The sequence below is a fragment of the Ailuropoda melanoleuca genome, chromosome 11 (assembly GCF_002007445.2).
Source record: "Ailuropoda melanoleuca isolate Jingjing chromosome 11, ASM200744v2, whole genome shotgun sequence".
Classification (NCBI taxonomy): domain Eukaryota; kingdom Metazoa; phylum Chordata; class Mammalia; order Carnivora; family Ursidae; genus Ailuropoda; species Ailuropoda melanoleuca.
In genome coordinates, this window is record NC_048228.1 from 8620508 (window position 1) to 8644789 (window position 24282).

Below are 24282 nucleotides of genomic sequence, written 5' to 3' on the forward strand. Positions count from 1 at the left end.
AGGGAACAGCTTCTTTGCATCTAGCAGTCACTGGGGCTCGAGCGCTGACTCCTAGGGAGCAGTGCTAGGCCGACAGCTTCGGAAACAGGCTGAGCAGGGGGGAGGAAGCAGCTGGCAGTAAGAGTTCCCATCTAAAAAAATGAGCCAGGAAGCAGTCAGTCCTACTCGGTTGAGCTTATCTTTGCCCTTGACAGTAACAGGCAGGGTATCCCTCCATGGCCAGGAGGGAAAAAGGGCCGGCCAAGGGCTCCACCAAGTATAAGGGTTCAGATGCCTTTAACCTCTACGAGGCACCTTCCCTCCTAAACCACCAGAATACAGAAATAGTTCTTTCGAAAAGCAGCACAGTAGGAAGGGGAAAGCCCGGCTGGCCCTCAGGCAGACGGGGGCAAGAAATGCTTACATCACCAGGTTTCAGGCCAAGGCCTGTCCAGAGGCCTGGTGGGCGGCCTGCCAAGCAGGTGGGCAGGGCAGGGGTCTGCCCCTCCAGCCACAAGTAGGATGTGCCAGCAGTCACCACCTCAGAGATGAGGTCTGCCAGTCTCTTCGGGAGCACAAGTGCCTGCCACCCCGGTTCACTTTGCTGTCCCCGCAGGTCCCAAGTGCAAGGTCACTGGCAGCCCCCAGGCCAGCTCTCAGGGGCTGCCCTGGTTCAAGGGCTCAGTCAGCAACAACGGCCCCCTCTCCTTCTCAGGGAGGATGTTTGTTCCACCCACCGCTATCTCTGCAGGAGGGAGGTGCTCCCCGTCAAGAGCAGAGTCCAGGCTTAGCACCAGACACCAGGCTCCCCCGGGGGGCTGACTCCGGTCCAGCCAGAGCCCGCAAGCCTCACACCAGTCTAGCTGCCATCATCACGTGAGGAGTGGAGGCCGGGGCTCGGGATGAAATGGAGGAGAGGGGTCCCCAGGAGAACCAGGACTGGGGAGGAGGAAGACAGGACGCCTGTGGCCACAAGCTAAGGACAGGAGGGTGCAGGATCACAGAGCCTCGGTCTCTCGCTCTGGCGCGGGCCGGTTGAGAAGTTCAAATGTGTCCTCGACCACCTGCCACAGGCAGTTGTCCAGCGGAAACTCATTGTCCACCAGGTTGACCAGGAAGTAGTTGTCGTGGATGTACTGAATGATCATGCGGGACGGCGACTCCTCCTCATACAGCTTGCCCCACTGCTCGATCCACAGCGCGAAGGCTTCGTCCTGCACACGCACACACACACACACACAGACAAGCAAAGTGAACAGAGCTGCCCTTGGGTCAGGGCTCCTCGCTCAGTGCCCCAAGGGCCTCTAAGCGGCTCAACAGGACATTTCCAGGAATAGAACAAGGCCCATTGCCAAAGTCACCTCCCATCCCCCAGCCCAGAAATCAACACCCTGAGTCAGAGTCAGGGCACCGCCTAGAAGGCGGAGTCCACCAGCCCTGGGGCCCCAATGACAAGGCCTGCCTGAGGTTTGCGGGGTGCGCGGGGCAGGCCCGCTCCTGGCCCCCTTACCTTCCAGAACATGAAGCTGACTGGATCGACCACGGTAGGCTGGACGATCTCTCGCCCAGGGAAGATGCCCCAGGTGACTGCGTTGGGCTGCAGCTCAGGGGCATTGGTGATGTTTTCACCCTGAGGGCAGATGGGGGGCGGGGTCAGAGCAGACCCGGACAAAGCAGTCCTTTCCAGGCCTGGGAACTCGCAGGGGTGGGGGTGGGGGTGGAGCAGGGCTTTGCTCCATCCCCTCCATCTGCCCCTCCTAGCCCAGCAACTCCATGAAAGGCCGGGGGCTGGGCACTTCCTTCCTCCTCCCGGTAATCCAAGCTCCACATCCCCCACATCCGGTGGCTCCTGCTGGCTTACTCTGTGATCTGTCCCCACATGTCTGCCCAGCCAGGCCACTCTGCTACTCAGATTGCCACAAGGGCCTCGGATTCTAGTCTTCCCTGGTCCTGTTACCCACACCACTGTCCACTGTGACCTGCCTATGACAAAACATGGAGCCAAGCCACCACTGCTGGGAAAGGCTCCCTCTCGCCTTTAGGGGAAAACCCAAATTCCCAGCAGGACAGCCAAAACTTTCCAACTTACTCTGAAGCCACTCGGCAGGGTCCCCACAGGCTGTGCAGACAATGCCTTTGCACACCCTCCGCCCTTTCCCTGCGACGCCCTCTCCTTGTCCTCAAAGATTCCAACCACATGGGACCCCGCCAAGCCTCCCCAGACCTCCCGGATTAGACGTCCCTTCCCTGGGTCCTCAGCATCCTATAGTAAATCTTACTGTTAAAACTGCAACGGGATTTATAATTACGCATGGACTGGGCCCCCTCCCCAGACCAGGGGCCCTCTGAGCTGAGGGCAGGGGCCTGGCTCTGGGCATACGTTTCCACCATGCCTGACCAGGGCTGGGTGCTCAGCTCTTACTAAGGGGGGGAGGAAACACGGCACCTTCGGCCCAGGAGTCTGGGCCTGCTGAGCACTGTCTAAAGCCTGGGAGCCGGCCTACCTTGACGTCCACGATGTGGTAATTAACCCGGAGCTCGTACTTCTTCAGCACCTGCAAAAGCGCCCCCACCGTCTCGCGGGAAGTGAAGAACTCCAAGTAGGCCTGTGGGAGGGGGAGAGGCACCGCCACATCAACCCCAGTCCTTGCACGCCCCTGCTCCTTGTGCGCCGTGACAATGGACGCTGGCCCTCCGGACCACCCCGGGGAGGCACCCACGCAGACACGCGTGGCAGGACTTGAGACACGGGCTAGTGTGGCCACGTGGATCGAATCATGAACTGAGAGCCAGCGAATGCAAGCAAGGGGGAGGCGAACAGGTACATGGGATTTCTCGGTCTGGAGAGGTCTGAGGGGCATCGGCCACCCTTCTCCGAACCAGGGAAGGCTCCAAGGAGAAGCCACTTCAGAAGCTGGACCAGAGACCCCATTTGGTAAGCCAAGACACAGGAGAGAGGCCTGACACATCCCGGCCTCTCCACTCACTGGAGGCTGACGCGGACACCGAGGGCTTCTCCAGCACCAACTGTCTGTCGGGGATGAGGCTGGGTCCCCAGCCCACAGGGGGAGCACTACTACCCCATTTCACAGATGAGGAAACTAAGTCCAGAGAAGTTGAGCAACATGGCTGCACTGAAGGTAGCAGAGCTGGGACTCAAACCCAGGTCTTTCAAACTCCAGAGTCCACAAGCTATAGTTCTAGAATGTCGTTTTAACTCCAGCAGCCCTAGGAGAAAAGTGTCAACTTGGGGCACCAATGGCAGTTCCATGTAGTGAATGCTTCCGACGTTCTTCCCATGTGCCAAGCGTTTCACGTGCTTTGTCACATTTAGGCCCCAGAACGTGATGGGATCTATCCCCATTTTACAGAAGAAAGGTCTGACTAAAAACGTGAACTCCTGTCCACTCCGATCCTCTGCCCCTCAGAACAAAGAGACCCCAGGGAGGAAGGCTTCTCTGTCCCCATCCCCGGGGAACCCCTGGGTGCCGGCCGAGGTGGGGCAGCCCTGTGTGTCCCTGCCGCACCTTCTGGAAGACATAGCCGCCACTGGGGCCCCAGCCCACAATGGGGTCAGAGGATGGCTTCCCATTGATGTTGGGCTGGGAGTTGATGGTGAGGATGCCCTGCCGGTTCACTCGCAGCAGCTCCTCCTTCATCAGGCTGGTCTCGGCCGCCAAGGGCTCGTCATTCCAGGGCAGGCAAGTCACCTGGGGGAGAGGGCAAGCCGGGCTGGGGCAGCCATCACACCGGGCACTCTGGGCTCCCTCCCTCTCCAGGGCTCTGCCTGTGCGTCCATCAGCCCTTCTAGGCACCCCAGGTAGGCACTTCCCAACTCATCCTTCCCTTTGCTGAGGTGCCACATCCAGACAGAAAGAGGGGAGGCTCGGGGTGGTGTGAGTCACAGCCCCGAGGTCTGGCCCACAGGGAGATGGGGGGGATGTAACTGGGGACCCCCACCCCAGAACCACTCACCTTGTAGCCTTGCTGGTTGGGCTCTCCCGAGAGGTAGTGGGCAAAGACTTCAAAGACACTTTCTTCACTGGTCAGCTCCTCCCCCCACATCTTCAGCAGCTCTTCCCGCGGGGACTTACTCTTCAGGTAGAAGAGGTAGTAGTCCTTCAGCTCCCCGAAGGCTGGAGAGGAGGAATTGCCCCTGGCACAGGAGGTGCCCAGAGGGCAAGGCACACTCCTGACCTGGGGCTCCTGGCATCCACTCGCCCAGGGGGCATTCCTGTGACTCTTGTCCCACGCTGCTCCCAAAACAGCATGCAAATAAGCAGGCAAACCCCCTCTGCCTCCCTCCCAAGAAACAGGATGCACTTGCAATGGGTTGCCTGCAGGTGCTCACCAGCGGCCATTGGGGAATTCATCCCACTCCTGCGTGCGGTAGATGTAACTCTTTGGTCTGGAGGCCCAGAAGATAGGACGTACATCTTCCTCCCGGCGCTTGGGGTGGGCACTGACAGCCCAGGGCAGGGGACGCCTAGGTGAGAATGGAGTAAGAATGAGTAAGGGACTGGCTAGAGGAACCAGGAAGGGTGGGGGTGGGGGGACACCACTCAGCCTGAGTTCTCTGATCTGACTGTGCATGGAGTTCCCACTGAGAACCCTAAGGGTACGACTAGCCATAGCAGACATCCCTCTGTACCTCCGTGGTGGTCAGCACTGCTAGGGCGTACTCATTTTGTGACCTCTTTCTAACTTCCCTGCCCATTTTACTTTCCTCTGTGCCTCCCAGGCCCAAATTCAGGGCCAATGGCTTCACCTGGGGTCCTCGATCCACATGCCGAGACGCTTCAGCACCTCTGTAGTGGCCATCTCACGGTTGAGGGTGTAGAAATGGAGGCCTGGCACCAAGCCACTGGTCAAAAGCTGCTGGCACAAGCTCACAGCCTGCTCAATGCCATAGTTGCGGATGGCAGCATCATTGTCTTTGATTGGCTCAATCACATCCTTGATTTGCTGTGGTACCTCCAGCTTGGACAGTTTCACAAGCTGCCGAAGGGAGTGGTAGCCCTGTATGAGACACAAGAAGCTGTGAGGTGCCATCTCCCAGCCTGTCTGTCCCCTGAAATACTTACCGCCCTTTCCATCCCCACCAGGCCTCCCGGCCAACTGCAGTGTGACACACAGTGACTCGGAAAGTCAGTCCAGATTGTATGAGTACCCCTGCCTTGTCCTGCTTCTTCCACAGAGTACAGCAGCTGCCTACAGCATTCCTGCCCTCTGGCTGAGCTAGCCCTTCTGCCCCTAGGTGCATTTATTGATAAGCTGGTGGGCATCAAGGCCAGTGGCTCCCAAGCTGCACTGCTCATCAGCACCACCTGTAAAACTTAAGAAACAATATGCAAGTTCCCAGGCCCCACCTCAGACCTATTAAATCAGAACCTCCAGACAGGGGATCTGGAAATCTATCTTTCAAAGAAGTTTTTCAAATGATTTTGATGACAGTCAAGTTTGGGAAACATTGATTTTACCAAGATTTATAATGAGAGTTATAATCCCTCTTAGTGACACTTGTTAGCAAGCCCCTCCAACAGACACTGTTGCTGTTTTGGGTGCAGGAGGGTGGATGAGAGGTGACCAAAGTGGGCTGGCACGTTGCAAGGACTGGAGCATCTGTCTGAAGGGAAATTTACTGAGCATCAGAGATTGGCATTTCACCCCAGGGCCCTGGCCTGTGCTCTAGGAGGGGGGTGGAGGGAGTCCACGGCCCTCCTGGAACCCTCACCTGAATAGGAAAGATTCCGGGGAGGATGGGGCAGGTAATGCCTATCTCGCTGCAAGCCTTAACAAACTGGAAGAATGTGTCAGCCTCAAAGAAAAGCTGGGTGATGATGAAGTCGGCTCCTGCAGATACCTTCTCCTTCAAGTACTTCAGGTCGGCCTCAAAGCTCCCTGCGTCGGGGTGGCCTTTGGGGTAACCTGCCGACAGGGATGACAGTAGGGAGAGGCTGGCTCCCATGTTCTCAAGGTGAGTGAGACAGAGACCAGAAAGCTGGGAGCAGAGAGCTCTCTGCCTCAGAGGTTCTGGACTTGTCCCCTGCAATACCGCAGCACGGACAGGCCGAGACGGTAGGTGGCTGAGCTCAGGACGATGCACTTCTCACTCTGGACATGACCCTCAGTGAGAGGTGGCCTAGGGCCACCTGCCCAAGAGTTGGGGGCTTTGGCACCAAACTGCCCATGCTGTCCTGCCTCAGGTCTGTGGCAAGCAGCCGGGCAAATCAGGCTGGCACACCGCGGCCACAGAAAAGAGAAAATGCCACGTGGGCTCCTGGGCTGGAGTCTGGGCACTGGATTCAAAACCGTGCTTTTAATTTAACATGAAAATTACTCAGGGGTCCAAGAGAGTGAACATTAGGAACCACATTACCCAGGGAAGAACTGAAGAAGGTGGGGATGTTTCACCTGAAGGGGTGAATGGAGAGAACACCGGAACTACTTCCAAAAGCCCAAAGGTCTGTCGCAGGGGAAAAAGGATTCATGTTCATCAAGTTCCGTATGAGTCCTAGTCTGTGTTGCGTCGGATGACAGAGCATCGGTCCCGAAGAGCTGCCTAACGCTGGAATGAGCGCCTCCCCCCCGCCCCCCACAAGTAACAAGCTCCTGGAATGTGAAGCACTGGGGGCTGCTGGGATGACCACGTGCCGGGGAGGCCAAGGATGGGATTCCAGAACTGCCTGGCAGGTGGGACCACATGTCACCTGGGCTCCTTACTAGCTCCGTGAACCCTATGACTGTTTCCTTCCCTGGGCAACTGAACTCACGAGCAGCCATGTTTGCTGTTTGCAAAGGACGACTGCAGGCCTTCAGGAGGCTATAGCGGAGCGTTGGCTTCCTGAGCCTGAGCCCTGGGCAGGTCCCTGAGGCGGGCTGCTGGGGAGCCAAGCTGCTTTGCTGTGATAAGGCCCTTCTGTTCTGCAGAAACCCCAAGTCATCAAAAATGAATATAAAAACTCTTGTCTCAGGGGGCGAAGGGGTGGGAGCACCAAGCACCGCCATTTCACTTTCAATAACGAGGCTATTTTTCCAGCAGGAATTTCAAAAACAAGGTTTTAAGAGCTGAAGCTATAGCTCTAAACCCTCAATATCACCAAACACATGTAGCACTTGCTCACATTTAGAATTTGCCCCTTTTACTGTATTTTCTGTCACACCCAACATGGTGTTTCTCGACCCCGATCGTCTTGCTCGTCCACTTTATGACAGGCTAAGCCCCAGACCCCTCAGCAGCTGCAAGCTCACAGCTCAGCCGGTCTCCGCGCACGACCCCCTAATGCCTATGGCACATGTGTGCGTTCCCCACTTTACTAACCAAATGGTGGCCGTGTATGAACAGGCGGAAACGCTATGTTCCGAACTCCTCACCGGGGCCTCCCAGACTCACCTAAACGCCCCCATTGACTGGGATGCGTGGATATGCACATGGGAGCCTGGGACTAAGTTCGAAGCCACCAGCGACAACTAACTTCCTTGAGGCCACATGGATTAGTTTTTTAAATTCATGTCACTTTGATATGCCACTCCAGAATGCAGCCATATTTGTTTTAATATAAAGATGATACGATTTCCCCAACAAAATTTTGAGAAAAATTGTCATGCCGAGATGACGGGTCAACAGTAATCCCTGGACTTCTTGCGTCCCTGGTGCCTGCTGCCTCATCACACCCGAGCCCCGGCTGGAGAAGCTGAGGCCCGATCCCAGTGAGTGGAGTGGGAGGGAAGGCCACCCCATCCACTTTGAGGTGAACCTTGCCTCCTGCCTGTAGCCCCTGGAACTGGAGCTGAGCCGATCCAATGCTCTCTCCTGAGAATTTGGAACTGACGCTGAGGCCTGTCAGTCCATCACGACTACTGGCTGGAAGTGACCATGTGCACTCAGGAGCAGGCGGCTGGTCACGTGTGTGCAAAAGTGTGCGTATCAGGGCTCCTAGAAGCACGGAGCATGTGTGCAGTGGGAGGCAGAGATGGGGGGCTGTGTGGCTCCAGAGAGAATGAGGGAGGCCTTGCTTTCTGACTGCTTCCTGGTCCAGGGCCTCGTGAGGTCAGGTACCATTTCCTGACGGGGATTCTGAAATTCCCTGGCCCCCCACCCCCCATCTTAACAAACATCCCTTTTTTGTTTTAAAAAAAAATAGGGCTGGGAAGCAAGCTAAGAAAGAAAAAAACTTCAGGGCTGGCGGCAGCCTGGCAGGTGGCAGGTGACAGAACGGGAGCAGGGGCACAGTGTGATGCGCCTCTGAGCCTCCCTCCCCTGCCACAGGCACGGGCCCACGGCGCCCTGGGTCACCGGGTCCTGAACTGAATGCCGGTGGGCCCTCTGTGCCTCTCTGGGCGTGTCACCCCTTCCCTTCCCTGTCCCCCCCCACGCTGGGAAGGCCCAACCACTCACCTGCCACACAGATGTCAAAGTAGTCACCGAACTCGCTTCGGATGTGCCTCACCAAGTCTGCGGCATAGCTGAAGCCTCCCTCCTCCTCTTCCCACTGGTCACCCACGGGGTCTGCAGGGGTGGCAGAGGCCACGGTCACTGGCTCACCCCCATGCTCCAGACGGCCTTTTTGTTCCTTTTCCCTACCCTACCCCAGGGCCTGCGGGCTCCTCAGAGACGGAGCCTTGATTTCCTCCAAGTGTGTGTCTCCTCCTCCCAGCGTGGCCCTTGGCAAAGGGTGGCCCGGAAGACAGCAGCCATCCTGTCAAGCACTTACCGAGCACTGATTCTGCGGGCAACATGCTGGCAGCACTAGGCAGGGGACAGCTGCTGCTCTGCCGTTAGCCTGGAGCATCTGACGTCCCTTCCCAGGGTGTTCCAGCACCCTCACCCAACCCTCACCCAACCCCACTGCTCACTCTCCCACCCTCTTGGAGCTCTTGCCTCCGGGGAGAATTTTCTATTCAACTCAAGGGAGTCCTTATGGGGAGCGCGAGGCCACAGAATCCCACCCACCCAGGTCCCTCTTCCCACACTCGGGTGCATGATGACAACGGGTACCAGAGGCCTGAGTAGCTGTCTCACCCCTGGGATCAATGCCAGAACCACGCTCTTTGATTGGGCCCAGAGCTGGGGCCGGCCAGCAATCGATGAAGCTGTGTGTAGACAGGGCAGAGGCTAATTGGGCAAGGCTGCATTCCTGACTGAACGCCTACGCTGAGGTCAAGAGGTCAAGAAATGGCTCCCTCCGTGTGGTACCGACAGCACTCACTACCCACAATGCCTCCTGACACTACTGGCTGGGAGGGGACGCTCAGCGTGGGACCCAGACAAAAGTAAAGGACCGTTCCAGAAGACAGAGGGGCCTTGGAGGAAGCAAGATCCCAGACAGTAGAGGGCTGGCTCCACACCTCCCCTCAACGCCAAGATGTTCTTCAGGCCCAGCCGCCTGGCCTTGTGCAGGTAGCCTGTGATCTGCTCCCGGCTCTGACAGCAGCAGGTCATGTGCAGGATGGTCTCCAGGCCGCAGTAGTTCACGGCGGTGCTGGCGATCATCATGGAGGAGGTCTCCTTGTCTGAGCCGGGGTCCCCTGCTGGGTGCCAGGTCACATCTATGAAGAGGGGGCCACCTGCCCCCATCCGATCAAACCTGTAGGTAATTTCTTTCTGAAGAGGGGCTCCTGAGAGCACACCGCCCTTCACCACCTTCCCATGGGCTCTGGGAGGTAGGTCACAGGCAGGTCGTAATCAGATGACCTACATTCATGTCAGGGCTTTGCTACTTATCAGCTGTGTGACCTTAGGAAAACTACTTAATCTACCTGAGCCTCAGTTTCCTCATTTCAAAAATGTGCCAGAGAACAGTACCTACTTCATAATAATAACACTATGAAAATATTACAATAGATGGCTCCACAGCCCTGAGAACAGTGCTTGGTACACACTGAACACTCAATGTGAACTCCTGTTACGATGATGATTTTTTTTTTTAAGGATTTTATTTGAGAAAGAGAAAGAGAGAGAAAACCAAGGGGGGTGGAGGGGCAGAGGGAGAGGGAGAAGCAGACTCCCCGCTAAGCGTGACCTGAGATCAAGACCTGGGCCAGTATCAGACGCTTAACGGACTGGGCCCCTCAGGGGCCCCAATGATGATTATTATTACAGAGATAACTGGTATCAACAATGCAACCCTTTTGTGAGAGAGCAGCCCTGCAGCCTTCCCAAAGTCTTGCACATGTATTATCTAGGGTAAGACATTTCGATGGTCAAAGGTACCGGGAACTCTCAGAGTGGCAAGCAGAGGCTCACTTTAGGAAGAGGAAAAAGAGGGTCAGCAGACACAAGTTTCTTTCATGTTACCCCCCCTCCCTACCCCCGGTGCAGCAGCCAGCAGCCTTCGAGAACACGGCCACAGTTCCTGAATGAGACTCAAGAGCCACAGGTGTGCACACGCACCTGTCTGACCAGCTATAACATGGTATTTAAACACCCTGTGCTGGGGCGCCTGTGTGGCTCAGTCGCTTAAGCATCTGCCTTCGGCTCAGGTCATGATCCCAGGGTCCTGCAATCAAGTCCCACAGCGGGCTCCCTGCTCAGTGGGGAGCCTGCTTCTCCCTCTCCCTCTGCTGCTACCCTTGCTTGTGCTCCCTCTTCTGTCAAATAAATAAAATCTTCAAAATAAAATAAAATAAACACCTACATGCCTTTAAACTTTAATACCTTCAGAGCGATGCATGGAAAGTACAAATAGTAAAATGTATAAACTTTTAAAAAAAGGAACTGCAATTCATAAGGTGCTAACGTGATTCATTTGGCATTTCTAGATTTCGAGAAGCATTTAAGTTGAATTCCTAACTTACTGAAAATGTTCTCCAAGCTGCTGTTTTATGACTTCCTAAACTGTATTCATGCGCCAGCCCCAAGTTCCGCCAAAGAATGCAGCCGGAGAGGACCAACACTTTTAACCCATTGAAGAACGGGTCTAAAAATTCCAGATGTGGGGCGCCTGGGGGGGCTCAGTCGGTTAAGCATCTGCCTCTGGCTCAGGTCATGATCCTGGGGTCCTGGGATCGAGCCCTACATAAAGTCTGCTTCTCCCTCTCCCTGCCTCCCACTCATGCTCTCTCTCTCTCAAATAAATAAAATCTTAAAAAAAAAAATCCCAGACGCCTGCAGGGACTTTTGCTGACAGCTGAGAAGCTGCGGCTCCAGTGGTCTACCCTGCTCTTTTCCACCCCCTCTGGCTGCCTTTTCCTGCCGGATCAGAGTGTGGCCTGGCAGCAGGGCTGCGGCTTTGCCTCCCCCGGAAGCCCCCTCACTCTGACCCCACTCCCCAACTATTATCAACTCACCTTGAGATGAGATTGACAGCTCCCTCAGCCGTCCGAGGAGGGAAGAATTCTAGGGAGAACCACTTGTCACCAGAGTCCATCCTCCGCCTCATCTTCTCCCTGAGTCTGTCGTGGCGCTCAGGGTCCAGCCCGGGTGTGGAACATCTCGAACTCTCCTTGGAGCTCTCGCTGCCACTGCTGCTGCCCTCCGAACGGGGAGGGGGGCCGCCATCCCCTCTGGGTTCGTTCACCATGGCCCGGTTCCTGCTGCACGGAGTGGGGGCAGGAGTGTCAGAGGGCAGGCAGCCAAGTCCCGGAGTGGCAGGGTCAAGTGAGATGCGGTATTTCCAGCAGGAAGAAGGCCAGGGAGGGTAAAGGTGACAGTGCCCCCACCCAGTTGCTCCACATACCACAGCTGTGACTGTCTCTCGCTGCCTCACTCAAAGCTTTGCCCTCCACAGCCGCCTGGCTCCAAACCAACCAGCCCCCACCCCACACAGAAACATGCTGCTTCAGCCCAGGGATCCTCGGTGACAGCTACCTGATGGATGGTGGCACTGAGAACCTCACCCTGCCGGCCTCCAAAGCCCACATTCCTAGGGAGGGGCCGCGGGGTCTGGCTGGGAGAACCTTGGGTGTTGGATGGTCCATTTCTGCCAGCAGGGACCCAGAGTGGGTGAGGAAGAAACAGGAGGAAACTTCCCCAGAGAGTGTGTTCCTCTGGGCGGAGGGAGCTGTGACAAGGGAAGAGCCCAGAGCTAGACGAGCTGGGGCCCTGCGCAGGGGGGCGGGGGCAAGGCTTCCAGGCGAGAGGGAGGGCTGAGGCTCTGGTTGCAGAAGGCAAGGCGGATGGAAGGAGGGGGATGTTGACGGGAGACTGCAGGGGTTGGTGGGTAGGAGGCCAACAGACGTTCAGGGTCACTGGATTACTCTCCAAAGAAGGCAGAGCTCGCCTGGCCCTGCCTGGAACAGCTCCTGTTACTTGGAACAGTTCGTCTGGATGCAGGAGGGAAGGAGTGTAGGCATGACGAAGCAGCCAGATTTCCCCTGAGGTCATGCTACTCCAAAAAAGACCCTGTCGTGGGTTAGAACTTGACATTGGCTGGATTCCACAAGTAACCGAACCCAAATTCAATTAAGGGCATGAATTTGTGTCCTACTCAGAACAAAAGCTGTCCCATCTGTGCCTGCCTTCCAGGCTGTTCTCCTTACACACACCGCCCAGGTCAGTTAATTATAGTGACTGTACAGCCACCACATACGAAGCCCTGAGCCATGGCAACCACAGGCAGGCCAGCAGAGGGCACGGACTCACTGGCCAGTTTGGTGGGGAAAACGAAACAAATACTTAAAAACAAGACAGAACACAACTCTTGTACAGCAACGTGCAAACACACATTTCTAGTAGTGAAAATCCAATGTGTGGTGACGTGGCACATCAGAGGAACAACCAGGCCAAGTTCATCCCTTTCAGGGAACAGCCACTGCAAAGCCTGGGTTCTTAACTATTTTGGGGTCCTAGACTCCCAAGAAACCGATGACCTCCACTGCTCCTCTCCCCCGAAACATACAAGAGCACATAACACAAGTCTGTATGTCCGAAGTGAAGGAGTTAAGAGCAGAGTAAAAATATTTGTACCAATGATTTTTCTTCCTAGGGATGCCCATTTTCATCCTGACCTAAAACTCTAGCTTCTCAGCAGGGATGACCATCGCGAGCAAGGAAAGGGAGAATACTGGGAGCCTGGGTGGTTCAGTCGGTTAAGCATGTGTCTTCGGCTCAGGTCATGATCTCAGGGCCCCGGGATGGAGCCCCGACATCAGGCTCCCTGCTCGGTGAGGAGCCTGCATCTTCCTCTCCCTCTGCCTGCTGCTTCCCCTGCTTGTGCTATCTCTCAAATAAATAAATAAAATCTTAAAAAAAAAAAAAAAAAAAAGGAAAGGAAAGGGAGGACATCAAGATCAGCCTAACTGGCATTTCTTCTGAATTCAGAGAGTGGCTCATTAACTGTCTGCTGGAATAAAACCAAAAGAGAGGGGGAGGAAGCCGAACTACCTACCTGCCTTTTCATTTATTTAATAAAGGCTTATTGCATTCCTAGTTAAGAGCCAGGCGCGTGCCTTCTCCAACCTCCTTTCTCACATCGCTGCTTACCCATCTTAACCTGGACTCCCACAGCACCATAGGGCTGCAATCGAGGGTTCACAGTTTTGTCTCCTCTCCTACGCCTCAGTTCCCTGAGACCAGGGCCCAATATCCTGCCTGTGGCATCCCCCATGCCTGGCACACGGTCGTCACAGCCAGCACTCAGTGAGCGCCAACGGGTCAAGCGCTGTCACTCTGTTCTCAAAATAACCCTCTGCCATTTACCGACCACTTGCTTAATCTGTGCCCCGCACCGTGCAGTGCGCGAATACGAAACCCACCCCGCCCAGAAGGACCAGAGCGGACACCTGGGCTCAGCCCGATGCAGTGAGCGCCGGACACTGCGGTGCTCGGCTGGCAGTCCGGTTTAAAAGGCCACAGCCGGAAATACGCCTCTGGCACCCGGCTCGAAGACCACGAATCGAGTCACCGGGTCACTGGGTCAAGGTGGGGGCGGGGACGCGGGCCCAGACCCGGTCCCAAGGGGGCTGGGTCACCACCCCCGTCTCAGGGCCGCCTCCTCCCCGGGGTCCACTCCGTCCAGGCCGGGGACTGAAAGTGAGTTTTCCCTTCAGGGCTGGAAGTCACCGGGGGGTCGCAGCCATTAGAGGTTACACCGCCGCCCCCCCACGAGGGATCGCGCAGAGAGGCGGAAACCCCCTACCTCTGAGAGGCGGGCCGCCCTCCCTCGCTCCCCGCCCCCGGGTGGGTGGTCCCCCCTTCCCGGATATCCCTCCCTGGCGACCCCACGTCTCGCCTCCACTCACCCTGCCGTCACGGGTGACTCAGAGCGCGCGAGCCCGCACCAGCTGCTTGACCAGTGTGTGGGCGCGTGCGGGGGGCGGGGCGTGCGGGGGCGGGGCGCAGGTGTCAGGTTGCAGAGGGAGGCGGGACGAGAGGGCGGAAATCATCCTTGCGGGCGACCGGAAGCTCCGTCCCCAACATGGCCGCGCCCAGAGGTCTGTTGGAAGCTGGCCTTCCACCGTCATGTGACGCGGGCCCTCGCCTCACCCGTCTGCAGCCACTCCCTGTCTCCGTCCCTAGCTCCAGAGGACCACGTGACACTGTCGGGCCCAGTCACGTGAGGCGCGGATTCTGGGTGGGAGGGGGTTGGCGGAGGGTTCCAGAGTGGCAGTAAAGGAGGGAGATGGCGGGGTGCAGAGTGTCCCTGTGCTGCTGCTGCAGGTGGTGCTGCTGCTGCGGTGAGCGTGAGACCCGCACCCCCGAGGAGCTGGTAAGGAGGGGGCGCAGCCCTTCTGGGGAGGGGGCGGTTGCCAAGGGACGGCGAGAGGCGTTGCCGGGGGGTGGGGCGGGGCCGAGCCGAGCTGGGGCGCAGGTGGCAGCGGGTGGGGTCCGGGCACCGCATCCTAGGCTCTCGAAGCATCTGCCGCGCTTCCGGTGCCCAAGTCTGGGGTCTTTTCTCATAACCCCTTCCTGGAATCTGAGGGAGAATCCAGGCCCGCCCCAGTTAATCCCATCCATGTTTTCTTTTATTTACATGTGAAAGGAGTTTTGAATGAAACGAGCGTTTTCACAATGAGCCCCTTCACTGGACTTTGTGCTTATCAAGCAGCTGGTTTAGTTTCTCCAGCCCTTTCTCACTGTATCCCTCACCTTTTCTGGGTCATTGATAATCCAGCTTCCCTCTGCAAAGCACCCTGGGAATACTTGAGTTGCTGTGTCCCAGAGTTGACAGGTCCCTTCTGTTTTCACATTCGGTACATTGTCCAATGGAAGCTGAATTTTTTTCCCCTTTGTCTGGCATGGGAGATCTTTGAGGTGTCCTGAAGACAAGAGTGGATATTTGGTGAACGTATCAGTAGAAACGAAGGGCTCAGCTGGATGACTATAGATAGCCACCGACATCAGCCCCATCCCAAAAGTGTTTGAGATCTTATTCCCATTTGATAATAGTTCCAGATGATTTGGAAATTAGCAACAAATTTCAGTAAATACTTCTGTCTCTTTCTACTTTTAACCATTTAAGTATTTAACCGTTTAACCATTCGGTGGATCTATTTTTCTAGACCATCCTTGGAGAAACACAGGAGGAGGAGGATGAGATCCTTCCAAGGAAAGACTATGAGGTGAGATTCTTAGTTGCTGCCTGGGTTGACAAAGGCAGTGAGTGAGCTGGTCACTTCAGACAGAAGCATTAGATTCTAACGAGAGATGCTCTTTGTCTCTTCCATGGGGTGAATGGGTAAGAGGTAATTTCCCTCTCTGAAATGGACTGTTTAACAAGCCCTTTTCTCACCATGACCCCAAAACAAGGTCTGGTGTGTCTCCATGTGTTCCTAGATCTGTGGCACCTTAACCTAGATAGAGCAGGTTTACCAGTAAACTATTTGCTTTTGCAACCAGAGACCCAGAGTGAAAGCCACTGATTGTGTGCTCCTAACAGGTGTGGGACAGGAGACCTTCCTTCTCTTCTTAGAGAACTTAGTTTTCAGATGATTGTTTCCTGCCCAAGCAGCTTCTCTCTGAAGTGCTCTTGATTGTTCTAGATAGTTCTAGTTCAAGTATGGGATTTTAAGAGTGAGTCTGTGTGTTTACTAAGGCCAGTGCTGGGGGAGTAAAACCAAACAAGTTTGTTTTTTTGTTATTTAATCAGTTTCTGATAATGTTTCTGTGATTTTTGAAATAACAAAAACAAGCCATTGTTCTGATAGAGAATTCGTAAGCCGTTTACAAAAAGAAGTTAGGAAAAAACCCATAACCCCACTGATTAAAAAATAACTGTGAACCTCACTGAATATCCTTTTCCATGCTTACATTCCTGCTTTTTTGAAATAACAGAAGTGAGATTCTGCTACATATACTATTTTAACATGTTTTCTCCTCAACTTGAAAGCACTCTTTCTATTGCTAAATACGTTTGTATGATATCTTTTTAAATAGAGGAATACTCTTTTATTATACCACAGTTTATTTAATCTGATTTTTCTATATGGTGAACTAGTCTTGACTATCCTTTCTTCTTCATCCTTAATGAGCAATTCCAAGAAGTGTGATTAATTTTGTATGCCTAATGCTTTTTTGAAAATGTCACGTAGAGGGGCGCCTGGGTGGCTCAGTCAGTGAAGTGCGCCTGCCTTTTTGGGTCATGATGCCGGGGTCCTGGGATCAGCCCCATATGGGGCTCCTTGCTCAGCAGGGAGCCTGCTTCTTCCTCTCCCTCTGCCTCCTCCCTCCTGCTCATGGTCATGCTGTGTCTCTCTCAAATAAAAAATAAAACTTTAAAAAAAAAAAAAGTCACATAGACTTTTAAAATTCAGTATTTTAGGGAAATAACATACTCAGACTAATTTTCTTTTATAATATATTGTCTTTTGCTGTAGAATTTGGTGGAACTGTTAGCATTTATTACCATAACATGGAATTTTTTAAAAACTTTCATTAGAGAGAAATTCGAACATAAAGAATGGTCAGAATAGTGTATCGAGGGGCGCCTGGGTGGCACAGCGGTTAAGCGTCTGCCTTCGGCTCAGGGCGTGATCCCGGCGTTGTGGGATCGATCGAGCCCCACATCAGGCTCTTCCGCTGTGAGCCTGCTTCTTCCTCTCCCACTCCCTCTGCTTGTGTTCTCTCCCTTGCTGGCTGTCTCTATCTCTGTCAAATGAATAAATAAAAAATCTTTAAAAAAAAAAAAAAAGAATAGTGTATCGAAACTCCCTGTACTCATCAGTTTTAACAGTCATTCAATTCATGGCCAACCTTGTTTCATCTGGCTCCCACCCCCTTCCCATATTATTTTGAAGAAAATTCTACACATCACATCATTTCACCCATAAATAATTCAACGTGTATTGCTAGAGGATGAGGATTTTTTTTTAGCACACTACAATACCATTTTCATACCTAAAAAATGAACAATAATGCCTTGATATTAAATACCCAGTGTTCAGATTTTCCAGTTGTCATATAAATGTCATATGATTTTTTAAATGTCCTATGATATTTTAATAGTTTGCTTGAATCCAGTTCCCAATGAGGTCCTCACATTGCATTTGTTGATCTTTTAAATTTTCCTTAAACTTTTTTTTTTTTTTAAGTAATCTCTACCCCCAACATGGGGCTCAAACTCACAACCCCAAGGTCAAGAGTTGCAAGCTCTACCAACTGAGCTCATAATAATAAGGTGCCTCCTTAAACTTTTTTTTTTAATCTGTAGATTCCTCCATCTTTTTTTCCCCTTGCAATTTACTTGACAGAATAATTTTTATGATTCTGCAGTTTGCCTATCGCACCACCATGGTATAGCTTAATATGCTAAACTGATGGGAATGTTTTTAACGAATCAAAATCAAAAAAAGCATGGTATCTGTTGATGTATTTTCCCATATTTCTAAAATATTTGTCTCCTTGCACATAGCTGAGAGGTTTGCAAGAATTAGTATAAGAAGCCCCATATTGTCCTGTCACCTTACACTCCCTCATTGAGCCCAGTAATGTCACCCTGACTGTCTGACCGTGACTGGAGCTTTCTGGCAGCCTTCATCTACTCCCTGGAGCTCACCATGGCTTCTTTGCTCCATTGACCTTGCTGTTCCCAAGACTCCTTCTCTCCTTTTACTAAATTCCACTTGTGTTTGTAATGCATTTGCTTTCATCTGGTATGCATGTTTATGTAAATTTTATGGGTTAATGTCTCACGTGAGTCATGAATATTTCTCAATTAACTATTTTCAAGTACGAGTTTCTTTAGAACATTTGCTTTGTATAAGCAAATTTAGCTAGATGCTTACTCTGAAAAGTCTGCTTAGATTTTACTAGGGATCAACTAGAAAACACTTCTGTTGAAAATCTTTCTAAAATGTGCTTTCTCCTTCCTGCCTTACTAAGAGTTCACTGTACCTACTTGACTGTTGGATAAGTCGGGGGTCTTACAAGATGTTAGAATCCCTGGTTTGACATCCCTTCTCATTCTAGATGGCTTGAATAACAATAACCCTCTATCTGTGGGATGGGGCTGTTAACAGTGACGTTTTCATGCAGGTCACAGAGCCTGTGTTGCTGTTTTGAATTAGAAAAAGGCATCCCTCAGAGCAGAGGACTTAGAATAAAGGGCCTCTCCCTCTGGGCCACAACGATTCCCCTAGATCAAGGCCTATTGGGGGTGCTGCTCGTGTGAGCGCTGAGGTGCCCCTCCTGGTTGAACTTGGGCTGCCTTTCAGCCCCACTTACCCCTGTGGCCACACGCCATTTGGCTCATAACCTTGGGCAGCAGCCCTGCAGGACACCTATACAAATTTTATTTTTTTATAAAGTTGTTAGCGTCCCAAACCAAAGAGCAGATATACAGCAGAAATAAAAGGAAGTTAGTCATCACAAAGGAGAAGTAAACTATCTGGTTTTGGTACATGTTTACAAAGTGTATTTTAAAAAAAGAAAAGATAGATGTTATGGTGTTAGGCACCCCATTCTTTTACTTAATAATTTTTGCACATTTTCCGCATTTGTCTCTGTGGACCTATCATAATTATCTTATTATATAGTCTCCCATATTTGGATGTTTGATCACTGATTTAATAAGTTGCCTGCTGAAGCCCCAAGACCCTTTTAAAAAAGGGATTTGGACTTCGTGTATAAATACAGATGGAATACATCGTCACATGTCACACCTGTGTTTGGCTGACTGCTGACTCTGGCACGGAGCGTGGCCATCGGGCCAGTGCCTAATTTGTTCACCAGCTGATGTGTGGGTAGCAACAGGTTTAGGAAGGCGAGAACACAACAGCAGACCATTTTCCTTTGTTGCCAGACCGCTGCTTCTCTTAGACAACAGAAGAAATAAAATGAGTTGCTGTGGCGTGTTTCTCGAGATGTCTGTGGCGCAAAGGCTGACTTTTTGCACAGTAGCTGTGTTCTGTGAAGGCAAGCTGAAGGAACCCTGCTGTGGATGTAGTTTTAGGAGCTGTGTCAAATCTCTGCATCTTCCTAACATGAACTGAAAGTTGCTTTTCAAAATAATCTCCACGTTGGTTTGTCATGTGACTAACATCTTTCTCATAGAAGCTAACTACAGAAGATACTTACAATTAACCAATTTTCTAAATTAATTTGGTTCCAGTTAATTGAAACTTTTATTCATGTAGTGGGATAAGTTGGGTCACACTGGTGGTAGCCAAAGGTCTTTTCAGGTTTTGCAGAAGCAGGAAGTTCAAAGCTTGGTTATTGAAAGTTTTTCCCAAAGCATGAACCTCCAGCAGCGCCGCCGCAGAGACATTCTTGTGCCCCAGGCACAGATTCCCTCAACTGAGGCAGGTCAGAAGGTCCGAGGCTCTGCATTTCTAACCAGCGCCTCCCCGGGGACTCCAGGACCGCAGCCCTGCCCACCCACACTTTGAGTAGCAGGAACCGGAAGCTTTATAACCCTTTCCACTCGGTACTTGTTCCTATATGATCGTGACCTTTTTACTCACGTTTCTCTTTCAGAGTTTGGATTATGATCGCTGTATCAATGACCCTTACCTGGAAGTTTTGGAGACCATGGACAATAAGGTGAGTCCCTTATTGATCTCTCGGCACTGAATCGATCTTACAGTGGCTTCTTTTTCCCATCAAAATGCTCCTGTAGATAGCCTTACCCCCGGCTTTTACCCCTTTCGGGAGATATCAGCGTATATTCCACCACACCCGCTGCCGGTGCACCTGGCCCAGGGTCTTAGAGCTCATCCTCTGGCATCGTAAAGCACCTTCCATAGTAGACACCACTAACATGCTTGTTGTCTCTGTGGAATTTAGCCTAAAACTGGCTGGCCCAGATGTGCTCCTTCCCTGCTGCCAACAAGACCATATAACAAATTGAGTCTCTTTCCCTGTGTGAACAGAAGGGTCGCAGGTACGAGGCGGTGAAGTGGATGGTGGTGTTTGCCATTGGAGTCTGCACTGGGCTGGTGAGCAGGCGGGGCATGGGGCATGGGGGGGTGCGGTGGGGGCATCGGGGGGTCAGAGGGCAAGCGATTTGTTTGCCATGCTAACAGAGACTGCCTTTTCTTTTTTCTTTCTTTTTTTCCCCCAAATAATAATCCTGACACTGTTTTTCGCACCTTCTTGCTTTCTCTTGATGAAAGTGAACCCTATAACACCGTACTCTTTAAAGCACTCAGAGCCTTGGTCAGAACCGAGCTCTTATGATACAGTATGGTCCTGTCAGGTGGACAGCATAGTTGGGGGAGCAATTCATGGAAATTTGAGGTCACTCTGTAGGGAAAAAGCAAAATAGTGCCACAAAACCAACCATTGCACCCTTTCCTTTAGTTAGACATGCCAGTAAACAGGACACCGTCAGTCTCAGTGAATTTATTGTGCTGTCCTGGGCTTCTTTCCGGCGTATTGCTTGTTTTGTCTAGGAGGTAGAGTTGGTGGCTGTAGATAGAGGAGTATGCCTGAATGCACAGGGTTCTGGGGTCAGCTGCTCACAGATGAATCACAGACAAGGAAAGATTATGAAACACTGCCAAATTGTGTAGTAGCACAAGGCCTGGAATCCTAACTGCTGATCTAACCACACTTAAAGCTGGGGAAGAGAAACTGGAAAAGTCAGCAGACAGTCAAAATGATACATGTCACATCTGATTTTCTATCATTACAGTGTTCAAATAGGCTGTCTTCGTCCGTTTGGGCTACTGTAATAGAAATACCATACACTTGCCAGTTGCTTAAACAACAGATGTTTATTTTTCCCAGTCCTGGAAGCCAGAAACTCAAGATCAAGGTGCCAGCAGATTTGTGTCTGGTGAGGGCCTGTTTCTTGGCTCCTGGCTGTGTCCTCACAGGGCAGAAGGGGACAAGAGCTCTCTGGTGGTCTTTCATAAAGCCAATGATCTTATTCATAAGGGCTCCACGCTCCGGACTTAATCACCTCCCAAAAGGCCCCACCTCCTAATGCCATTCTAACCTAGGGGTTAGAATCTCAACAGATGAATTTGGGGGGGTATGCAAACATTTAGCGTGTAATAGGTTATATATATTTCTAAGCAGCGGCCTGTTTCTCTCACTGGAACGGATTACAGGTCTCATTCTTGACCCTGCATGCTATACCCATGAAATGTAAGCACACACTTAGTATAATCTAGCCACAAAGGCTGATCAGTTTTTATTTTCCTGGCATTTGTCAAATTTTTACTGTAGTAAATTCAGAGGTCAGGGAACATTTTACTAGTTAAGACAAATGGCATTCAGAAGGCCTCTTTGGTAATGTTCTCTGGTGGGGGGATCTTGGGTTGATTTTACTGTTCTGTTGCAGTTTCAGAGTGTCTGTTTTGCTGTATATGTTTCTGGTTGCAAATTTCCCTGTACTAAACCATAAGCGTGAGCCATTTACTTGTTAGTGTTTCTGCTGCTTTCGTATCACACTCCTTTGACAAACTGCCATTTATCAATGCTAGCAACTTCACCGGTCCCCTCACGCTGCTGGAAGGCAGACTTGCCTTTATAACTTAGCAACCAGCTCCTCTTGCAACTGGCTCTCTTATCCTTCCATCTGTCACAACCTGTTGCTTCAGTGTTTAAAAGCCTCGGGGCATTGGCTTGAGGGAAGGCCAGAGTTAAAGGCCTGAAGCCTTTGATCCTGAATCCACCAAATCACAAGGCTTTCCAGCTCTCCGCGAAGCCCAGAGCAAAGACTTGGGGCTTAAAGTGGACTGATGGAATATGAGTGGTTTTCTCTTACTTACCAGGGTAGCCATTGGCTGCAAATCAAAACAGCGACTGTAATATAAAGTATAAATAGTAATAACAAACATGTAAAAGCCATATACATCTGAGTAAATGTTGTTTTTCAAAGTAATATCTTTAAGCTATGTGCTTATTCAGCTAAGTAACACTGAAGATATTACTGGAGTTCTTCTGAAACTGTCTCCAGAAAATGCCGAGCAGCCCCTCGCACGATTCCGGGTGATTTCTCTAGTCACCAGACAGTCTTCCTTGGTTTCACATCTTTTCCTGCAGCCTTTCCCTTTGTTTTACTTTCCTTCTCTCAGCTTAGCTGTGCCCCCTTCCTTTGTCCTCTGCAGGGGCGGTGGGGACCAGGCTGGCAGGGAATCTCCTGGTGCGTCAGAGTGACTAGCAGGAATCCCTTTCACTCGTCACCTCTTGGTGACGTGGGTGCATATGCCAACCGAGAAAGGCCAGGGGGGTTCACAGCTTTTGAGCGAAGTGCCTGGGCCACAGTGGGGAAAAGCTGTGTGACGGTTTGCTTGCTCTTCACAGGTGGGTCTCTTTGTGGACTTCTTCGTACGCCTCTTCACCCAGCTCAAGTTTGGAGTGGTACAGACGTGTATCCTTTTCGTGGTTCTTGGTGTTCCCAGATGTCAGCAGTTTCTGACCCTGCTTTCTTGTCTGGAGAATAGGAGACATGATCTAGTGAAGAGCTATTTATTAACCACTTGGCTTAAGTTTTTAATTATCATTGAAGGATGTAAGAGGAAGAGTTTAAGAGAGGGAGACTTGTATTCAGGTTGATAAGACACAAATACCACAAAGATGCCTCTTCTTTCCACTCAGCTATAAATTCATTATAGTTCTAATCAAAACTCCAGTAGAGTTTTCCATGGAACCGGAAAATTCTCTTCCTAAATTTGTTGGGAAGAGTAAAGGGCCAAAAGTCATTGAGACAGTTTTGAAGAAGCATGGCACTTGCCCTACTCAATGTCATAATTGAAGATACAGCCATTGAAACCATGTCATACTGGTACAGGAATTCCCAGTTAGGCCAGTGGAAGATAACAGAGGAGCAAAAATTGGCCTGTACATACAGAGAAGTAGGGTGAATGACAGAATTAATGGTAAAAGTCAGTGAGGAAGAGATGGACATAATAAAAGATGCTGGGACATTGGTTATCCATCTGGAAAAATATAGATTCCTATTTTATACTATAAATTATTTCATAATGGATTGAAGATGTAAATAGGCAAAACAAAACTCTAAGAGACTTGTGATGTCAAGAGTAGGGAATAGTTTCTTAAAACTCCAGGAGGCACAAAGTGAAAGGGAATAAATAGATCAAAAAACTTGACCATGTCAAAGTAAGTTTATTTTTCATACAAACAAACAACAAAAAACCCCTAAACCACAACAGTAAAACACCATAGAGAAATGGAAAACAAGTCCACAGCCTGGGAGAGGTTACTCACTGTGCATTTAAGAGACAGATAATTAGTATCTAGAACACTGGAAGAACTGCAGCTCAGTAAGAAAAAAGCCCAGGGGCGCCTGGGTGGCACAGCGGTTAAGCGTCTGCCTTCGGCTCAGGGCGTGATCCTGGCGTTATGGGATTGAGCCCCACATCAGGCTCTTCCGCTATGAGCCTGCTTCTTCCTCTCCCCCTCCCCCTGCTTGTGTTCCTTCTGTCCCTGGCTGTCTCTATCTCTGTCGAATAAATAGAATCTTTTAAAAAAATAATAATAATAAAATAAAAGCCCAAACAGCCCAATCAAGAAACGAGTGGAGGATGTGAACAGGCAATTCTCAGAAGAGGAAAACGGAATGGTCAATAAACCATTAGAAAAAGGGGCTCCTGGGGCGCCTGGGTGGCACAGCGGTTAAGCGTCTGCCTTCGTCTCAGGGCGTGATCCTGGCGTTATGGGATCGAGCCCCACATCAGGCTCCTCCACTATGAGCCTGCTTCTTCCTCTCCCACTCCCCCTGCTTGTGTTCCCTCTCTCGCTGGCTGTCTCTATCTCTGTCAAATAAATAAATGAAATCTTGAAAAGAAAAGAAAAGAAAAAGGGGCTCCTCTCACCACTAACCAAGGAGATGCAAATAGATAGCAAGGTACACCTCCCCTGATCCCGAGTCCCTTTTTCATGCAGGCCTTGGACATGTACAAAGATGTTCATTACAACTTTGCGATTGCAGAAAGGTGAAATCACACCAAATAGGA

General features: G+C 51.4%; 2 protein-coding genes across 6 annotated transcripts in view; one reads left to right on the forward strand and one right to left on the reverse strand.

Annotated features, from left to right (window-relative positions):
- Positions 1–159: 159 nt before the first annotated feature.
- MTHFR (methylenetetrahydrofolate reductase) lies at positions 160–14455 on the reverse strand. 3 transcript variants are annotated; one of them, XM_034671208.1, is made up of 12 exons: positions 14161–14455; positions 11269–11514; positions 9328–9566; positions 8378–8488; positions 5714–5907; positions 4748–4998; positions 4331–4465; positions 3955–4135; positions 3507–3689; positions 2484–2585; positions 1490–1609; positions 160–1193 (listed from the first exon to the last, which is right to left on the reverse strand). In XM_034671208.1, the coding sequence occupies exons 2-12, from the start codon at positions 11499–11501 to the stop codon at positions 978–980; spliced, it is 1965 nt and encodes a 654-aa protein (XP_034527099.1). In that variant the 5' UTR covers positions 11502–11514; positions 14161–14455; the 3' UTR covers positions 160–977. The 3 variants fall into 3 exon arrangements, 2 of the variants coding, with proteins under 2 accessions (XP_034527099.1, XP_002922800.2); XM_002922754.4 differs by lacking the exon at positions 14161–14455 and adding an exon at positions 11789–13069; XR_004628706.1 differs by lacking the exons at positions 160–1193; positions 1490–1609; positions 14161–14455 and adding an exon at positions 11789–13085 and having other exon boundaries at positions 2486–2585; positions 2967–3689.
- A 28-nt stretch (positions 14456–14483) lies between these two features.
- Positions 14484–24282, forward strand: part of CLCN6 (chloride voltage-gated channel 6) — a 30560-nt gene continuing 20761 nt past the window's right edge. For all 3 annotated transcript variants that reach the window (XR_004628705.1, XM_034671207.1, XM_002922755.4), the window contains exons 1-5: positions 14484–14627; positions 15421–15480; positions 19832–19897; positions 20227–20292; positions 22610–22676. Coding sequence is in view for 2 of the 3 variants with exons in the window: in XM_034671207.1 (XP_034527098.1) it covers positions 14541–14627; positions 15421–15480; positions 19832–19897; positions 20227–20292; positions 22610–22676 (346 nt within the window). In the remaining variant the exon portion in view is untranslated. The remainder of the gene's footprint in view (positions 14628–15420; positions 15481–19831; positions 19898–20226; positions 20293–22609; positions 22677–24282) is intronic.